Source organism: Crocodylus porosus, unplaced genomic scaffold, assembly GCF_001723895.1.
Source record: "Crocodylus porosus isolate Cpor-Errol unplaced genomic scaffold, CroPor_comp1, whole genome shotgun sequence".
Taxonomy (NCBI): Eukaryota; Metazoa; Chordata; order Crocodylia; family Crocodylidae; genus Crocodylus; species Crocodylus porosus.
Genome location: NW_017728931.1, coordinates 8,410,779 through 8,430,261, shown reverse-complemented (window position 1 = coordinate 8,430,261; position 19,483 = coordinate 8,410,779). Strand labels below are relative to the sequence as shown.

Sequence of the window (19,483 nt, the reverse complement as noted above, 5' to 3'; positions counted from 1 at the left end):
CCAGGTAGGAACTGAGTAAGGGATGAGCTACTGTAAACTAGGAGGCTATTTCCCAAGTGGCCTTTCTCAATGTAGACTGAGAGATATTTTACCTGATTTTTCAAGTAGTCCCCACATACTTACTAAATAACGTGTAACCCCAGGGATGTTTCATCTCACCCTTTGGAGTGCAAGTTTCCTACCTATGAACGCAAGTCTTTAAGGTGGGATACACGAGGCAGCATTCTTGTATGGCCATCTATGTAGCCAGGAGAGATTTACCCAGTGGTTTTGAGCAGTCCCTGGGCCCTGGGTGCCTTGCTTGTGTCCCAAACCTGAGAACATCTGCCCTGACAGTGCTTTGACTAATTCTCTCCTCCCCTAGGAGGGCAGATCCACTGGAGCCAGGCCCCCTCCAAGCCGCCCAGTACCAGCCCCTGGTCCCAACCCCAGTCAGTGGATGTGGAGTTGACAGCCTACATGCTCCTTGCCCTGCTATCCAAGCCAGTGACCAGGGATGACATTGCCACAGCCTCTGGCATTGTGGCCTGGCTCACCAAGCAGCAGAATGCCTACGGGGGCTTTGCCTCCACACAGGTAACCCAGAGTGGGATGCTGGGGAGAGGAATGGGCAGGGACATCACTGGAGAAAGTACCTCTATGACGGGAGCGTGTGCAAATTACTGTTACCCCTGGCTGGGCACTGGACATAGGGCCTGGGAGTGTGAATCTCAGAGTTAATTCCTGGAGTGCGGAGCCAGCAGGGGTGAGAATACTGCTGTTTGTGCACAGCGTTCAAGGATGTTGTTCCTGGCTTGAAAGAGCTGACACACAGTGAGGTGACTGGTTCTTCCCCTTCAGGACACAGTGGTTGCCCTTCAGGCGTTGGCCAAGTATGCTGCCCTGACATACAGCAAGGAGGCAGACTTGGAGGTGATGGTGACATCTCAGGGCAGCTTTGAGAGGAAGTTCCAGGTCACCCACAAGAACCGGCTGCTGCTGCAGCAGGAAACACTGACAGAAGTCCCTGGGAAGTACTCACTCCGGGCCGAGGGCAGAGGCTGCATCTTTGCCCAGGTAGGTCCTCGCTCCCAGGAAGGTGGGGGGAGTTTAGACACTGGCTGTGCTCCTCATGCAGGGCTGCACTAGAGGCCAGTTTTCATGACCCAAGAACACCATTGCATTTGCTTGCTCAGTTGACGCATCCAGCAGTGGAGGTTGACGGACTGCAGCCTTCTTCCCTGTTCACTTCCTCTGCTGTTTCCCATCATAGCACTGATTGTGGAAACATCCTGGCTCAGGCTTCTACAGAGCTTATTGGAGGTGGTTCTGTGGCTTTTATATCAAGTGATATAGGAGGCCAGACTAAATGATTACAGTGGCCTCTCTTGGCCCTAAAACCTATGAATCTGGAAAAAAAACTTCAACTCCAAGTAGTAATACATCTGGAAGATGATTTGGGTCACTCTCTGCCTTGCAGATGGTACTGAGGTACCATGAGCCTCCCCCACAGGCCTCTGTAACCTTCGCTTTGCACATCACCACAGAGCTGGTCAACTGTAACAGCAGAGATGTGTCCATCCTCACTCTTCGTGTTAGTGTCAGGTAAGGCCAAGAAAGCCTCCACCTCCACCTAGCCCATTCACCTGGGATGTGGCTACTCCTGCGAAGTGGGAGGGGGGCATATTTGGGGAGTCAGGGTGGGCTTAGTGGCTGTGAGGGAGGTGTTGGGTTGTTTGGATGGGCACAGCTGGGGGGCAAATTTGCCAGCTGTGAGAAAATGGAAAGAAGGGAACCAGGACCCTTGGGGCAGTTGTGCCTCTGGTTGTGCCTCTGCCTTTGGAGGATGGAAGAGTGGAGGTAGTGCTGTCCCCTTTAATATCCTCTGAAGGAGAGGGAGAGGACAAGGATGGATAGAAGGGGAATACTGTGGGAGATGCCCCCTAGGGCTGGTCAGAGCAAGGAAACCATCTTAGACACTATTCCAAGCCAAGGTCCCAGGTTTCTTCTGAGATGGTCCTGGCCCTGGCCCCAGGGCTGTCATGCAGAGGCAGTAGAGCTGTGGGAGAAACTGGGGCCAGAGGAGGATCAATAGCTTCAGCTACCCCTTGTTTACGCTTCTGATGGTTTACATCTTCTCTCCCATTCTTCCCCCAACCTCTAGCTACATTGGGAGGAGAGTTGTTTCCAACATGGTGATTGTGGAAGTCTCCCTGCTGTCCGGATTCATCCTGGCTTCAAGCTCTAGCACATCTGTAAGGAACTGGAGGCCAGAATGGCTTCCAATTGGTCAGTACAAGCAGGTCCTATTCTTACCCTGAGGAGAGGCAGCAGGCTGCAAAGAGCAGTTCTTCACTTCCAACTAACTGAGCTCATGCCCCAAACATTTAAACCCAAAGTTGGCTATAGACCCCACTCCCACTCTACCTCTACTGTGTGCCTTGAGGCCTGTGATTCCCATGGGAGGATTCAGACCAGTGACCCAAGCAAAACCCCGAAAGCCACCAAAAGCATATCCCTCTCATTGGTCCCAGGCACTGAGTGACCCTATGAAGACATCAGCTCTGCAGGGAGTGGGAGCTCTCATCTGCCCCCATCGAAGAAGGGAGGCTGTTCATTCCTGGGGAGAAGTGTCTGTCGAACTTCTCCCACGTGCCCTTTAGAGACCCAGCTTACCCTTCTCCTGTTCTCTCCTTTCCCAGCTGCAGCAGAACCCCCTTGTGAGGAGAATGGAGATGAGCCGAAGTTCTGTCTCCATCTACGTGGAACAGGTGTGTATGCTGAGGCAGGAGTGAGGGGCAGTGGCAAAGCTGCGTTAGGAGCCCATAGCTGGGATAGTAGTCTTGTTAAATTCCTTCCTTGGCTCTGGCAGACTGAGCACAGTCAGTCACTTGTGCCAAGATTCGGGGAGTTCTAAAAGTAGTTTCCCATCTCCCTTACCCTCCCAACAGCTAAGCAACACCTCCCAGACGTATGCCCTAAAATTGGAGCGGGAGATCAAGGTGACCAACTTGAAGCCACGCCACATCAAGGTCTATGACTATTACCAGCCAGGTGGGTTGTGGAGCTGCTGGGGGCCTCTGGGCTGGGTGTGGGGGCCTGGGCTCTGTGTGTGTGACTCTGATCCCTTCTCTCCTGTTTCAGAGGAGCGAGCCCTGGCTGAATACAGGGCTGTCTGCAGCTGAGGTAGGCCCAAGCTTCATGGAGCTGTCCTCCTGGTTTCCTCCCAGCCGCTGTGCACTTCTCTTCACACCATCCCTGCCAGGGTGGACACGACAGCCCCCTCCTGCCCTGGAAAGACCCTAACCTTGGTGCCTCTGCTCCATCTACTGCCCTGTCAGCATGAAGCACCTGCCTCCTGGCTCTCTCCCCTCCATCTCCCTTCCTCCTTCCCTGGGCTTTGCAGCAGTCAGTCTCCCCACCTGAAATAATTGTGTCCATGCTGGAAGAAGCAGCACATTTTGGCTCCCCAACCTCCTGGGAAAGGGGAGGGGTCATAACAGACCTTGGAAAAAAAGGACTAGACTTTTGCAGTGTGCTCTTGACAAGGCTGTGCACTGAGCTGTTTGGAGATTTCAGTTAGTGCAGAACATGGTTGTCCCTGAGTTATGTGTCATGAAGCCTGCATTTGACTTTGATATTCTACTCCCTGGCTTACGAGCTGAGCTTCTCCTCTGGGTTCATTGTCCTGGAAGGCTTGGGACAAGGCTCCCCACCTCTCTGGCTCAGTCTACTGCAGCTGAAACCAGCATTGTGGTGGAATTTCCCTCTCCACAAGCAAAGGGTCTCATAGAGAGCCCTCCATCACTCTGATGAAACTGAGCTCATCTTCCAGGTGCGCTGCATAGTCCATGCCTGTCTTTTCTCACTGGCACATGGGGACACTGGGGGACTGGAAGTGCAGATTGGCAAGGATTTGGGTGGCTCTCATTTCTCTCCTTCAGCTTGCTTTGCTCTCACTTCTCTCCAAATGCCAGTTTCTCTCACTATTCCTTTTAATGCTGCTCCACTTTATTTCCTCTCACAGTCTTCCCAGGAGTCTCCTGGGCAGTCTCTCATTCTCCTCTGTTTCAGCACACAGGGATGACATAGGATGGAAATCGTTCCTCCCCTCCATCAGCAGGGCCAGCCCTGGCTCATCAGGATTCCTGCATTGTAGTTGCTGGGGTGAGGGGAGTATGAAGCCTTGACAGTTGCCCATGCGAGGGACTGGGGTCTCAGCTCTGGACAAAGCATGGATCACTTTGGGGTCCCTCTGGGATTTTAGGCCCAGGCCCACATTGCATGAATGGCCCATGCCCTGTAGCCCTCTCCTAGTGAAGTAATTTTTGGGGTGTCTAGTTGTTTTTGATCATTGTAATCTGGAATTTTCCTGAGTGTGAAAAGAATGAAAATAAAATGTCAATCACGGACCAAGGCACTAGTATTTGATCGGGCTCCATCATAACAGGGGGGGAACTGGTCAGGGGATAGTGCAGTATATCCTATTAGTGTGTCCCCTCTGTTTACCTTCCTCAACCCTGATTTCCATGTCTCTGGCTGCCTGTGTGGTATCAGCAGGAGTTAGGTGTAGATGAATAGTCTCCTAATTCTACCGCTGCCAGATCCACAGGCCAGCACTGGAGTGAATCCCCCACAGCACCATCCACCTGCAACAGGCTGTCCAGGTAGATCTTCCCACTGAGCTGATTCTGTACCCCTGCAGCCGTGCCATGAAAAATGTTCCCTGTGATATCTCCTCTGGTTTGTTGCAGCATAGAATTGAAAGTGCAGTAAAGCTGGAGCATTTCAGGGGATAGGAAGTGTTCAAGAGAAGAGCAGCTAGTTCCCAGTGCTCCCCTATTTCCTGAGCACTTGTGTCTTCCACATGGAGAAAACACTCCCGTTGTCTCTGAGCAGATCCATATCTCTCTCCTTCCCACTTCCTTCTCTCTGAGGTCTATCTCATTATCCATATTACTATATTATTTATCAACCCTATATTTCAGGCAGAGATCTGTTGACTTACATTAGAAACTAGAAAAGCTTTATTTCCACATGGAGGACTGCCACTGAGTTGCTAGTAGAGTCTAACCAACTGGAGGTCCACATACCTTTGGTTGCCTACAGGCTGATGAGTAGGTAGAACAGGATTCTACAATATCCTTTTGATGTCTCTCATTGTATCAGTTGCATTTCAGCAACAACCTTCCCAAATTCCTCTCCTAGGACACAAATAAGGCTACAGGGATCAGACCTACAGATAAACAAATCACAGGTCACCTGCAGGATCTTTCAGCAAGCAGCAGCCCGTGGGCACTGTATAGATGAATTGAGACAGAATTGTGGAGATATCCACAGTGTAATCCTCCATTCTGACCATTAGGCCCTTTGGCTGACGCTTTCCAACTAATACAGTGAAGCATACAAGTAAGCTGGAGGGAATGCACAGTGACAGGCTGGTGCATCCCCAAAGTCACAGTGCTCCCCTGTCTGAAGCACCAATGGGCATGGGGTAGAAATGTGGCTTGTTCCCATACATGATGGAATGGCTTGGACACAGCGCTCGGAAATTACTAGCTTACAGGAAGACAAATGCCATCTGGTTAAGTGTTTGTCTTCACTTTGTTTGGCCAGTTTCCTTTCCTGCTGTAATGACTCTCTTATCTGCAGCCTGGTTGGCTTGGCTGGTAGGTAAGGCGCTATGAAGGCACAGAGCAACATCTTAGTCCATCTATTAGGTGCCTAGGTACCTAAATGTAGTTCTATTCAACTCTGAGAACACTCTCAAAATCCCTTTATTACACCAGCATTTCTAATGTAACATTATTTTGGCCATAAAACTAAGTAAAAAATGAAACAAACAAAAAAACCAATGAGGAGGACCTACCCCACCACCTTTTGCATTAACTGCTTTCAGGGACTCAAGCAGCGTGAAACAGAATTGTATTTGGGCATCTAAATTCTCTCATATATCTAATAGGTAAAGTCGTATTTGGCCCACAGTCTCTGCCTCTAAAAGTCAGACCTTACTCTACCTCTTAGAAATCTAAGTATATCTAGGAACTTAAATGTTTCACCCTGTTCAAGTCTCTGAAAAAAGCTAACATGCCTGTTTTTGTAACAGGCCCTCACAACAAGCAGCAAGGAGGAAGAAGATCCACTCGTCTTTTGTGTCAGCTATTTTTCAGGGGCACGAACAGGATGGAACAGAATCATATTTAAATGCTTACGTCCACTTAGGCCTCCTATTAGATGGAACAGGTGTTGACTCTTAATCTTTTCTTCTCGATTCAGAGGAGGGATTTGAACCAAAGTCTACGTTTCCCAAGAGAGTGCCCCAAATATGGCTATAGGGCACTCTGGGCAGGCCTCTCTCCATCCTGCCATGAAGGTGTTCCACTCTACGGTTAAATATTCAGTGGCACTGGGAAAGAGAAGGAGAGAGAAAGAACCTCATTCTGCAGCTCTGTGCCAACAATTTGGGGAAAAAAACCCTGGTTTTGAAATGAACACTTCATTTTTCAGTAGTACCACCAAACTGAAATATCAGCTATTCACGCAGCTGTAGCATCTGCAGAAAGTAGCTCTAACACTCAGTACCTGGGAGAGCAGTGAAACTGAAAGTTTGCAAATAGGGGCATCTCATTTGAGGTCTGAGGTTTGACCCAGGTCAGAATAGCTGCAGCTCAGTCTTTTATATGAGTTACTCTTCCAACTTGCATTGCTGTTCCTATGCAAGTGGGTGGCAAGTGAGAGCACACAGCTTGGGCAGCTAGTCCCTGGAAGGAGCCGCAAGAACTGTACAGACTTACAGGGCCATGTCTCAGGAAAAAGCCTTAGCACATTTTATCCCTCATGCTCCAGAGGAACTTGAAATAAGATCATGGAGTTATAGGGTCCTGGGACAAAAGGCTTTCTCCTTGGACAAATGTGATGTCTATTTACAGCTTAACAGCCAGCTTCATTATGCATCAGCATGTAAGTCTCCAGGGCCAACCAGGAGCTTCTTGAGTGGCTGTAGGGAGGTCAGCCACACTTCCTCCCTTGAAGGCCTCTGGCCCATTCACCAAGAGTATGGCCCTCACTCCTGGAAGTGAGAGATTCCTTTCCCACAGCATCAAGGCAGGCTGCTGTGCCTGCCTTTGAGGGGACACCTGAGCTGTGATCTCTGATAGCAGAGCAGGGGGAGACAGGTGTTTATTGCACCATGCCTCCAATCTAATGGTGAGTGGTGATCCCCTCGGGGCAGGAGTTCTCTGAAAAGGAGCTGACCAGCTACCGTGTTGTCTCCTGTTCAAGCTGCAGCAATAAAAACATTGTTAAGCAAATGGAGGTGAAACTGGAAGGGATCTACATTTATCTGGACCAAGGTAAATAGAACTGAGCTGCCTTGGTTGGGAATAGCAGGGGGAGGAGGCTGTGGGACCTGAGTGAGAAGCACTGGCAGAGCTGCATGTGGAGGAAGACTGTCTCGCTGTGCCATTACTTTGCCTGGCATTTGCCAGCCCTCACAGTTACTCATTCTCTAAAATCCTGACCCTCCAATGGCCTGCGAACATGGCAGGGGTGTCTCACTTTTTCCTTTCCCTGCCTGTCCCTACCTTGCTGACCCCCTCTCCTGTCTTCACAAGCTGAGTGACAGATCACAGACTTTCTTCCTGTAGCTGGAGCAGGATATCGAAGTGTCTAGCCTGAAGTCAGGTCACATTAAGGTCTATGACTACTACCACTGGGTTTGGAGCCAGTGGTTTCTTCAGGCCAGGAGCAGGGGCTCTGTGGCCTCAGTGCTGTGCTGCAGAGGGCTGAGGCTGGACTCTCCCCTCTGTGTGTAACTCTTTCTCTTTTCCCCTTGCAGAGGAGCGGGCCCTGGCTGGTTACAGCGCTGTCTGCAGCTGAGACACAGCCAGCAAGTTGGGAGTTGACAGGATGGGATGGCACGGGGAGAGCTGGTGTCTGCCGACAGCATGGGATGAATCCATGGTGGGGCTCCAAGAGGGAGTGGGGAAGCTGGTAGTAGGGCCTTAATGCCGGTAGAGAGAAAATCACTGCAGATATCCAGGTAGAAAAGCCAGGCCAGGGGCCTCTGGGGATAGGAAGTTCTGTGACAGAAGGACCTCTCAGATGGAGAGGAAGGGAACCCTTGCAGCAGGAAGGATGAGTTAGTGGGAGGCAGGGATTGACTTTGGGGATACCAAGGTAGTTGTAGCAGCTGGAACAGAGACATCTCTCTTGTCTGGAGGGAGAAGGGTAGATCCAGCCAGGGAGGAGACACTGATTTGTTTGTCCCTAGCCCATAGTGGTTCCTGTAACCACAGAAATAATGGTCAGCATTGGACTGGCCTGTGAAAGTGACCTCGGGAGAGACAAAAAGGAAGCTTTTTGCCCTTCACTGAGACCCAGAGTCAATACCAGGAGAGAGCACTCAGCAGGAAGCCCAGGAGTAGCCCCTGCTGGTCAATGCAGGATCCACGCCACAGCCCTATGAAGCAAAGGGAGTGGATAGGGACCTTCCTTCTGGCTTGGCCTGCTCTCCACAGGATGGGAAGGGGCCTCCTAGGCCACTGAGTCCAGTCCCCAGGGCTCATAGGCACCCTTTTATCCAAGGAATCCCCCACAATCACATTCACCACTTCAAACCTTCACATATAACAACCAGGCACAAAACCGGGAACATTAAGGAAACTCTGCACTGGGCAAAAAAGGGGTGATGCCAGCACTGCCAGTGCCCTGCCTCTGTAACAACAGGGAAGTAGTTAGTAAATACATTCCCAGAGGATCCCAGGACAAGTACCATGCCCCACACTACAGGAGTAGGCAGCACCCCCACAGTCTGTGCTAATCTGAGGGAGAAAAAAATCTCTCCTGATCCCAGATTTTGTGATGGGTATGAAACCCACACCTGCCAGCTTGTTTTCCAATTGCCCTAGTAGGGAACAGACTCTCTAAGGATCTGGGAGGTGGCTGCTGCCCCTGTGTCTCCTGGCAATCTCTCTCCCATTTGTTTCAGTGCATGGGGCAGACACTGGACAGAAGGACAGGCCCCCAGAAGCCCAGGCTGGGAGGACTGGGGTGATGCCTCCCACCCTCATTGTGGTTTCTGGTAGATAATAGGGATTTATTTATTTTCTTTTCTTGGAGGGGCTGTGCCTTTGGCTTCAGGTCATTTTGCACTAGGAATTCTCCCAAGGAAAAGAATTAAAGCAAGGCTCACATGCATGACCTCTGACACTGTTCTTCCAGTTGCTGCTGATGGTACATGCACTCAACCCATCTGTGAAACTCCTCCTGGGCTGCTGGTGCCATTACCAGCATGTGTTAGTCCCCTGGTCTTTCTCTACTGCTCTCTACTCCACAGCCCTGCTCAGCATTTCCCTCCTCAGAAGCCCCCCGCTGCACCTGGAGACACTCCCTTGCCTGCAAACACTTTCCCTTAGGCATGCTCAGGAACTGTGCACCACAGCCTGTCCATCACAGCTAGCCAGGTTATAATCCCTCACCCAAGCTGAGCCACTGGAGGCACTGACAGATGTGCAGCTCCCTGCTGTAACTCCTGGCGCTTTAGAGGAAGTGCCATGAGTTACAGAGTTCCCCCCCACCCTGACTCAACAGATGTACGCTGTTGGGTCCGGGGGGTTGTGGGAATCAACCTCCAGTTTGGAGTGGCTGTGTGTCTGTAGCCATTTTCTCTTAGCTCTGCCCTGCCCTTCTCCCAGCTCCAATACACCTCAGAATGGGAGGAGTAGAAGGGAGGGGAGACAGCTCAGTCTGGGGTTTGCCCAACCTGTGCTGGAGGATAGAAGCCCCCACACATCCAATCCACCCATCCCACCCTTCAGTGCAGGCTAGGCAAACCCACATGGAGCTCCCTCCCCTCCTTTCTCCCCCTCCCATTCTGAGGATAGCACCAAGGGCGGGTCTGGGTTGTATCAGCTCAGCACTGCTCCCTGCACATGCTGACAGATGTTAATGGAAGCGCTGCACTTTGAAGTGCCTTCATCTGAATACTCATGTAACGAAGGCTTAGATTGTCATGTGACTGGGCACTTTTGAATGCACTCTACAGTCATGCCCTTACAGAACTGCACAGCTGTAGAGTGCTTTAAGGGGCCAATCATACTACAAATGTAACTTCTGTCTGTGCCCTGGGTAAAGTCAGGGGAGGTCTATGGCACAGTCACTGGGCAGAGCACTTGGAGGTGGCAGGTGTTATACTTCCCATGGGTTGTCTTGGAGTCCCCTGTCTCTGAATGATTCATCTCCATGGCTGAATGAAACTGAATGAGACTATAAGACTGTCCTGTGACTGGGACCAAGTCAGGGGACTGGGCCCAAGATGAGTGCCTCACTCGCCTCTTTGAAACAGACACCCAGCCAGCAACTTTCAGCCATCACAAAGGCACTGGTCTCTGTCATGTTTTTAGCATTTAGCTCATGAGCACCCATGCCCATTTCCACTGAGTGCCCTTCCTGCTTACTGGGCATGTCAACATGAAACATTTACTGTGCAGTTGACTAATTAACTGTGCAGTAAACATCTCAGTGTCTATATGTGTGCCCCCTATTAGGGTGCACAAAACTAAAAAAACTCTGCAGCAAATACAAGTACTATCCTGCTGCAGAGTTTTTTCATTTGCAGCAGTGCACGTGTAGATGTTGCCCCAGTTGGCTGGGGCACTGGGTGCTTCAGTGTGGGGATAGCAGGCAGAAGCATTCTCATGTCCCAGCTAGCCACTCTGCAGCACATGGAGCCTGGTTGGAGCAGCCCTGGCCTGGCAGGCTGACCCCCTGGGTTCCCTGACAGCCCAACTGCTCCAACTGGGGTCTATGTGCTGTGCACATAGTTGATTTGTGCACATTATTTGCACATATAGACATGCCTGCTCTTGGCTGTTGCAGGTTGAGTGCCCATTCAGGGGCCCAGGTCACATACTCCCAAACTTGCACAGAGCAAAATGGAGGTGGGGGGGCACCCCAAAAGTTCTCACATCTGTTCTCTGCCTCTCTTCCACCCCACACACACACACACACACACACACACACACACACACACAGGCTAGAATAACCTCACTGAGGAATTCCAGTCCCCTGAATCCACTTGATTTTAATTGGGTGCCAGACACACCCTAAGTTTCTATGTTACTGGCTGATCCATAGGAAATTTCAGATCATCTGCTTGTTTTGCCCTCGAACTCTGCCAGGAGAGCTGAATCTGGTATAGTAGTGATGTCCAAATGGCTGCTGGGGAGCTGTGGGTCAGCAGCTGCATCCTGTGAAGATAAGGCAGAGGACAAAAGAAGCGTCCCAGGGGTGGGGCATGGGAATTATGAGATGCACAAAGCTCTGAGGAAATATCAATAAAACAACCTCATGGGGAGGAGTTAGGATCCCAGTTATCACTTAGGGTGATATCACTTGGAGGCTACAGGACCTGAACCTGTTCAGCCTCCACAAGAGAAGGCTGAGAGGGGATCTGGTGGCTGTCTACAAACTGGCCAAGGGGGACCAGCAGGCTATGGGAGCATCCCTGTTCCCTTGAGCACTACCAGGAGTAATGAGGAATAACAGCCATGAGTTGACCGTGAGTAGATTCAGGTTAGACATCAGGAGGCGCTACTTCACAGTCAGGGCGGCTAGGATCTGGAACCAACTTCCAAGGGAAGTGGTGCTCGCCCCTACCCTGGGGGTCTTCAAAAGGAGGCTAAATAATCACCTAGCCAGGTTCGTTTGACCCCAGTACTCTTTCCTGCCCATCACAGGGGGTTGGACTTGATCTGCTCAGGTCCCTTCCGACCCTACCAGCTATGAAGCTATGAAACTTGACTCCATAGTGTGGCCCAGGGATAGGGGTCCCCTCCTGCTGCTTCTCAGTTGCAGGCCTGATCTGACTGAGTGGAAGCAGAAAGAGAAGCTCTGCATACAGTGGCCCTGATTCCATCCAGCTGAAGACATTTGTGCTGCATGCATACTCTTGCTGCATCACTGCAATAACTTCCCACCCTCTCTGATACTTCTGTTGAGTGTTGGAACATTGTTTTGGATAGGGAAGATCCTGTCTCTGGCACATGATTGGACTAGATGATCTCTAGATGTTCCTTCGAGTTCTACTTCTCTATGATCTGCGACTAAGTGGAGTCTCCTGTTGCCCCTGTGACTCAAGCATTCCCCCATCTGTGTGCCCATCTGATGGATGGAGATGGGAAATGCAGGGCACAGCTCAAGTGACTTGCTGTTGAGCACACTGCAGAGCCAGAGAGAGAGATCCCAGGAACACTAGGTTCTTCTTGGTCACAGCCAAGCCTCTGCAGGGTGATCCCATAGGCCTGGTTGGATGTGGCCATTTGTTCCTCACTGTACTGCAACTAGAACCCATTCTGAAACTCCAAAACAGCCCTTACAATAAACATTATGGGATCCCCTCAATAGCAGGTTAACCCCAAACCTTGTTCACTTCTGAGCTCTGGTCATGGAGCAGGAAGGCTCCAGAAGCCTGCTACTGAGCACCTCAGGGAATGGGCCAGGCTAGCCATGCCCAGTTAGGACCACAACTCCCATTCAGCCTCACCCAGCTGGAACCCAGATCTTTCACTGCCAGAGCAGCATCAGTATAAACACTTGGGATACAGAAATGCTCCCCTTAACTGCCCATTGCCATTTGCCTCAAGCCCCTGACAGCAGTCCTTAGTCCTCCTAGCCCAGCTCCACCTGCCTCTGCTCCCAACAAACATGCACATAGTGCCACACACTCACCTCACAGGCAGGGAGCACTGTACTCCATCACAGTACTTTCATCTGCAGAAGGAAGGAAAATGTACAATGAAATGCACCTCTCCCTGGTATCTGGCCCTTCTGTATTCATTCCTTTACATAGCAGGGGTGCCCCTATTGGAAGCTGCCCTCTTCTCTCTTGCTGGAAAGATAAAGCTCCAAATTCAATCACCCCTGATAGCTGGCTAGTTCTATTGCCAGGGTCTATCACAGGGGTCAGCAATGTTTTTGGACAGAGTGCCAATAACACCTGCAAACTCAGCTTGTAAGATGTTGGTGTGCCAGGGGCAGACAGCAGGGGAGCTGCGAGGGGCCCAGTCCTTGTTGTGGCAGCACAGCCCAAGCCCCTTCCCTGCCATCCACAGAAAGGTATGCATGCCAAGCAAAATGCCTTTGTGTGCAACACTCTGGCACCTGTGCTGGGGGTTGCCTACCTTTGGTCTATCACATCTCTGCCCACAGCCCAGCCAGTCTGACTCCTGAGCTCCCCAAGGAGAAAGGGGACTAATGGATTGCTGGACCCCTGATAGCCCAAATCACAACTTGCATGAGTGGGGAGTGGTAGTCCTGTCCTGAGAACTGATGAGGAGGGAGAGCCTGGCCTCATGCCATTGGCCAGCTCTTCTGCCATCTCTGCTGGGAATGTGAGGTTCCAAGCTCCTCCACCCATTAAGGACCTGGTCCAGACAGGTTCTGAGCTATTACAAGTACTAGTTTAATTGGCAGGTGGTACAAGCTTAGCACCTGATAGCACCCAGTGGCATTGCCTTCTAAAGGGAAGAAGCTTCTTGGGAAGGTAGCAGGCACTGTGGAAGAGAGGCAAAGAATACCCAACTAGTTGGAGAAGTGGTCTGACATCACTATCATCATTGCAACTGGCAGACATTGCAGTGAAGATGATGTAGGCTGGATAGCAGGAAACACTTCCTAAGGACATGTTTATTCTGCAGCATCAGCATGTCCTGGCCAGGACACCCCACCCGCCCAGCCCCATCCAAATGCTCCAAACCTAGATGGTATGTTATGGCATCATCCCCAGGGGCCACTCTCCAACATGCAAGAGACTGAGATCCATGGACTCCCCCATGCATTTCTGGGTTTGGAGTATGCAGGGGTTGGGACACAGCTACTCCTGAGGCCCAAGGAGGCTAGTTAAGTCTTGCCACAAGCTACCTTGTGAGAGGCACTGGAATCCCTGTCACTGGCTTTTTTGAAGCACAGCTGAGACAAATATGGTGTAGGTATACCTGATCTGCCTCAGGGTTGGGGAGCTGGGCTAGAAGACCGCAGCTTTGCTGGCTATGGTCAGCAGTTTTGAGCTCACCTGGCATGTAGTAATCATAGATCTTAACATTGGCTGGCCTTAGGTCCTTCACAGGGATGTCCTGCTGTACCATAAAGGTGTAGTCCTGAGGGTCCCGGGTCAGCTACCAACCAGAGAGGCAGAGATTAAAACTAGAACCAAGATGCTGCATGATGACCCTTCATGTCCCCCTGGAGCCATGCTCTGCATGGAGGAAGGGGGTGTATCACCACCCAGAGAATGGGAGGCCCTCACCATTCAGCATAGTCCCATTCAGAGATCCCAGGGGAGGTTTCCCTGTCATTACATCTAGGTGCTGAGAAATAGCGGATATTATCTCAGTTACAAATCAGATATTGAAAAAAAAGGTCTTTGTCTATGGACACCCCCAATTTTAGGGAATCTAGCATTAGATCCCAGGGCCCAGGTCCTCAAAGGTACATAGGTGACCAATGTCTGTCACAATCAATAAAACAAAGGCATCTACATATTTGAAAGGAGTTGGGCCTGACTGCAATTTGGGCCATTGTTTTCACCTGCACAATGTGTGTTTGTACGGGTAGAAACCACTGGGGTGAATGGAACATTCCACTATGAGAGCAGTTCACATGGGCTCTGCACTGTTGTGAAAGAGACACACACTCTGTAATGTTAACTATGCCCTAACTGGACCTTCTACTAGGGCTACACGTGCGAAAGCCAGTGCTAAAAGCAGGAACCACTATCCCTTCTTCTGTTAAAATAAAGGATAGCAGCTAATTCATCAGCTTCATACCTGGTCCTGTTATCAGAGGGAGACGTAGAGCCATATGATGGTCTCTTGGGGCTGGTCCTCAAAGGCATTCCCTCTGAAGTTAATGGGTACAGATGGTACTCAGCATCTCAGCTGAATCAGGCCCTCAGTGTTTCCATCTGGATGCCCTAAATTAGACTTGATTTCCTCCCTCCCAGGTTACAGATTAAGAGAAGGTGAAACCAAACTTACTTCATCCAGGTACAGTGTTACTTGGTCAACTTCTCTTTCGACTTTTTTTACCAAAGGCCTTTTCTTTAACTGAGAACAGAAAACAAACTTGAGTGAAGACTCCAACATGGAATGGCCCTTCCCTCCTGAGACACTGTGTTATCTGTTAAGGGTACCAGGGAGAGGGAAGGTGAAGAAATTTTCTTGTTGTGGACCAGGCTTCACTCCCAAGAGTGGGAGGAAACCAAGTGGGAAAAGGAGAGCGGGAAATGGCTCTCACTGCCCACTGGAATGGGCATTGATATATCTGCTCGCTAATCATACAGCCTAAAGACCTCATGCACAGATAATCAACAATGCATAAGGCTCTACCAGTAGCCTCTATCTCACCTCTTCTAGTGAGTCCGCTGTTGGGCTGTAACCGGACAGCATCTTCACCTCAATCAGGACCATGTTGGTGGACACACGGTTCCCTGTGTAGCTGCAGACCCCCAGGAACATAATAGAGCAATGTCATCTCATGGGATGTGATCACCAGTTCAGGCCAGGATCCATCTTGGCTCTCAGCAGCCAAATTAAGAGATCTGTTTTGCTTTCCAGGCAGTTTTCCTTTTAACATCCCTGTCTCCTTAATAAACCTGCCCACCTGTGAATGCCAGTCTATGCACACATACACCCACAGCTGTGAACCCATGTGCATGCACACAAACATATGCACACAACCCTTGACCCACTCCCCCACGGCATCTCCCCATGGGCTGAATGCCAAGCCAATGAGAAGAGCGCTCAGGAGGTTTCTGATGCATAATGCTCCAGAGATCTCCAGAGAAAGCAGCCAGCCTCTTCCTAACATGTTGGCAATTCTACCCTAGCCAGGCCTGAGCAAGAAGAGGATGAAGGGCTGCAAAGGGAGTAGGGAAGGTTGGGGTTGTGTGGCAGGGGATGCTTTGCACAACATTATCTGTGTTTCCCTTTTCTTAATGGTGCTGTTTGGTGGCCCATTGTTGTGAGATGCGAGTCCTTTTGCTTTCAGTACAGGCTGACCAGTCAGGGCTGAAGCCTGCTTTGTCAAGGATGACTTAGGGTCAAGTATCATGCCACAGTGCTCTGAGACAAGAAAGAAGACTCTGCCTGAAGTTGATCATGTAGATTGGAACACATAGACCTCACCAGGGCTGTGGGGAAAGGGAAGGCTGACAGGTCTTTGGCTAGAGGAAATGCAGCCAGAGGCCCCTTTGCACAGGGAAAGGGGGTGAAGTCAGAGGGTCTCCTACCGTGTGCGAATGGTGACAGGAAACAGTGTGGCATTTGGCTGGGTGCACTCCGTCTGTACAGACAGGGCAAAGGTGAGGTCGCTCCATGGTGGGGGGATGTGGTATCGCAATGTGGTCTGTCAGGAGAGAGACACAGGGAGGTTGAGATGGACAGAGGCCCAGTCCCCCAGGGAGCTGTTGTCACACAACCCCCAGTTTCCATAATAAAACCTTCTGCTGCCTCACCCTGTGTATGGAGAAAAGGGATCAGCTGAGAAGTGGGCGGGCTGGACTACCCCATAGTGTCTGGCATGGTTAATGAGGCTTCCTGGAGGGCAGGCCACCATGACTGAGTGAATGGAAGGTAACCCATTATAGGGTGCCACCTAGGACAGCCACCCCTGAGGGTTCTGGGGAGGAAGTTCCCTCCCATCTGTTTTGCTTCTCTCCACACCCACAGCCCATTTGGGAAACCTTTTCCACACCTCACCTGCATGAAGAGGCACCCACGGCCCTGAGTCTGCACGGTGTAGCTGCCAGGGATGTCAGGTAGGTCCAGAGTCTGCAGCAGGAGCCGATTGGCATTGTTGATGCGGATCCTGTGACGGAAGCCGGCAGAAGAGATGGAAACACGGAGGTCAGGGCCATCCTTGCGGAAGGTCTTGGTTGCATACATAGCCAGGGCTTCAAGGGCAACCATGGTGTCCTGGGGAAGCAGAGAGATGGCTGGGGGGAACAGGGCTGGCTTTGACTTCTGGGGACAGAGGCAGGGGCTGGGTTGACAGCTCTCTTCTCTCCAGAGAAGGGAGAGCTCTCTGTCTGGGAGAGGAGCAGCCAGCTACCTGTGTGGAGGCAAAACCGCCATAGGGGTTCTGCTGCCTGGTTAGCCAGGCCACGATCTTGGAGGCCCTTATGATGTCAGCAGAGGACAAGCTGGGCTTCAAGAGGTGGGCCATGAGGATGGTTGATGTCAGCTCCACTTCCACAGATGGAGCTCGATACCAGTATGAGGAACTCTCCTTTTGTTTTGGCTCTTGGGTCCAGTAGATTTGGTTATCTGGAACAGACGGATGGGGAAAGGCATATGGAACAGGCCATGCACTAGGAGGGGTTGGCTAAGAACTAGTGAGATTGCTACTGCCCCTCAGTCCTGCCCTACAGGCTGTCATACCTGATACAATGGCTGCTTTATCCAGTCTTTTAAGTATGCTCTGCCTCATAGCCTTGTCTCCAGCCAGTGAAAAGGCTTTGGCCGCTAGTGCCTGGCTGTACAGGTTGAAGCCTCCAGCCTCTGCAGTGACTAGGTCCTTTATGCACTTCAGAGCTTTTCGTAAGACTGGGTCCTGGAATTTACAAGAGGAACAGGTACTGAGAAGCTGGCTAGGGGAGGTAATGCAGATGAGGAATGTACATGTGCAAAAAATGTGGGGAGCATGTTGAGACTGTGTAGACATAAAGGGAGCAGCCTGCACACAGAACACAGATAGACTGTGTGTACACTGAGTGTGCATGCAGACAGCGGACACACGGTGTGGGGAGATGTGATGCAGAGCGCGTGTCCAGGCTGCTCGTACTCACAGAGTGCGGCATCCCTGAGTGGATGAGGGCTGAGACGATGGCAGAGCTCAGCCCCAGTCCTTCCTCCACTGCGCCCTACATGAAGGGGAGAAGTGGAATGGAAAAATAGTGAGAGGAGAGCACAGGGAGTCTTCCCAGCACAGCTTATAGACCCCCACCCTCTCAATGATACCCATGCATACCATGGCAATAGGTCCATCCAGCTGACAGGGAAATGCCACAGTTGGCGGCTGGATCCTTCCTCTTTCTCAGGGGATGAAAGAGGGGTTCCCACCCTCACCTGACCCCAAAACTCCTTAACACAAATTGTGTTTTCCTCCCTGAACACACTTCCCTTCCCTCCATGCTGCATCTCTCACTGGAGCTCTGCCTGAGATCCAGGGTGGCCATCCCTCTGCACAGAGGTGCTCAGGTGGGGCCTCTGGCTTGTGTGAGGGTAAAGGAAAGTCACTGTGGGTACTAAGAGGAGATGTCCCATGCCAGGCACTGATGGAGCAGCTCCCCGGGTCACCTGCCCCCTTCCTGCCTGTCTGGCACCCCCTACACAGTGATTACATTGCCAGCAGGCAGCTATCCTCTGCTTCTCAGGGACTGCATGTGGGAATCTGCGTGCATGAGTCTGCATGTGCTTGTGTGCTTGGCACCCTTAGGACTCACGATGGTGATAGTGGTCACTCCCCCACGAACCTCTGTTCTGCCACTTCCTCCCTCCACAGGGAGAGCTCAATAATTGGGAAGAGGACCATGGTGGTTGCTAAGGAGATGATGGAAGAACTTGTAGGTTTGGTTTTGGGAGGAGGGGATGGGCAGTGTCAGGCATAGTGGAGTTACCAGTTATTATGGATTATATCCCCTAATGGTAAACCTCCCAAGACACATGCCGAGCTCTGAAGAAATGCTGTCCTGACTAAGCCATTCTCATTTTCTCCAGCGGGCAGGCTGCTCAAAGGTAGACCTTCCTCCTTGGCAAGACAGGGCTTTGCTCTTGTCACCCAAACCAGGAGACAGAGAGTGAAGGCTGCACTGGGGAGCCCAGAAAGCAGGTTGAGGGAGCAGGGAAGGGACACACCATCAAGCCATTGTTAAACAGCTTCCCCATGCTCTTGAAGCAGCCAGATGGAGTCTGGCTTGTAGCCAGTGCACTGGCAGCATCCTTGATGTTCCTCTCATCGATCGGGATGAAGTGCTGGGCTTGGCTGAAGGTCTTGAGCACCAGGGCAGTCAGCCTGGAGTCAAAGAGGGGAGAGGGAGAAGGAGGAGCCATGAGTGAGCCAGCAGCCCCAGCAGCACAGGGGACAGACTTAGCAATTAAAACATTTGAAATGCCCTTGAACTCTTTTGAGGGGCCAGCTGGACACATGCACGACCCCTTGGAATGTCCTAAAAGCAGCTGGAATGGTCCCAAACAGGGCTCCTTGAAAAGAAGAGCCGTTTTGCAGAGTTTTACTCTTGCTCACATCTGCATGAGGACAGTGCCCTTCAGGGAAGGGGAATGGGTCTACAGTCTGCCTGCTGTCCAGCTGCTAGGTCCTGTTCTGGGTCCCAAGGTGTTACTGAGTCCCCAGTGGGCCCCCCACAACCCCCACTGTTACCCTAGCAGCCACTAGTTTCATAGTTTCACAGTTTGTAGGGTTGGAAGGGACCTGAGCAGATCATCAA

At 51.2% G+C, this 19,483-nt stretch overlaps 2 protein-coding genes across 6 annotated transcripts in view; one reads left to right on the top strand and one right to left on the bottom strand.

The window, feature by feature from the left end:
* LOC109315897 (alpha-2-macroglobulin-like protein 1) overlaps window positions 1–4,396 on the top strand; it is a 49,860-nt gene extending 45,464 nt beyond the window's left edge. The window contains exons 30-37 of the mRNA XM_019543859.1: window positions 365–576; window positions 841–1,056; window positions 1,460–1,584; window positions 2,144–2,234; window positions 2,682–2,750; window positions 2,931–3,033; window positions 3,124–3,165; window positions 4,054–4,396. Coding sequence (XP_019399404.1) covers window positions 365–576; window positions 841–1,056; window positions 1,460–1,584; window positions 2,144–2,234; window positions 2,682–2,750; window positions 2,931–3,033; window positions 3,124–3,164 — 857 coding nt within the window. The 3' untranslated portion in view covers window position 3,165; window positions 4,054–4,396. The remainder of the gene's footprint in view (window positions 1–364; window positions 577–840; window positions 1,057–1,459; window positions 1,585–2,143; window positions 2,235–2,681; window positions 2,751–2,930; window positions 3,034–3,123; window positions 3,166–4,053) is intronic.
* LOC109316232 (alpha-2-macroglobulin-like protein 1) overlaps window positions 1–19,483 on the bottom strand; it is a 61,712-nt gene that overhangs the window by 12,271 nt on the left and 29,958 nt on the right. For 2 of the 5 annotated variants that reach the window (XM_019544137.1, XM_019544141.1), the window contains 11 exons: window positions 18,894–19,050; window positions 17,825–17,899; window positions 17,418–17,589; window positions 17,089–17,303; window positions 16,737–16,952; window positions 16,268–16,383; window positions 15,384–15,474; window positions 15,015–15,083; window positions 14,051–14,153; window positions 12,709–12,750; window positions 11,043–11,228 (listed from right to left, as the gene is read on the bottom strand). In XM_019544137.1, coding sequence (XP_019399682.1) covers window positions 12,710–12,750; window positions 14,051–14,153; window positions 15,015–15,083; window positions 15,384–15,474; window positions 16,268–16,383; window positions 16,737–16,952; window positions 17,089–17,303; window positions 17,418–17,589; window positions 17,825–17,899; window positions 18,894–19,050 — 1,255 coding nt within the window. In that variant the 3' untranslated portion in view covers window positions 11,043–11,228; window position 12,709. Of the gene's footprint in view, window positions 1–4,269; window positions 4,352–11,042; window positions 11,229–12,708; window positions 12,751–14,050; window positions 14,154–15,014; window positions 15,084–15,383; window positions 15,475–16,267; window positions 16,384–16,736; window positions 16,953–17,088; window positions 17,304–17,417; window positions 17,590–17,824; window positions 17,900–18,893; window positions 19,051–19,483 lie in introns of those variants that run through there. The other 3 variants (XM_019544138.1, XM_019544140.1, XM_019544139.1) reach the window with 2 other exon arrangements.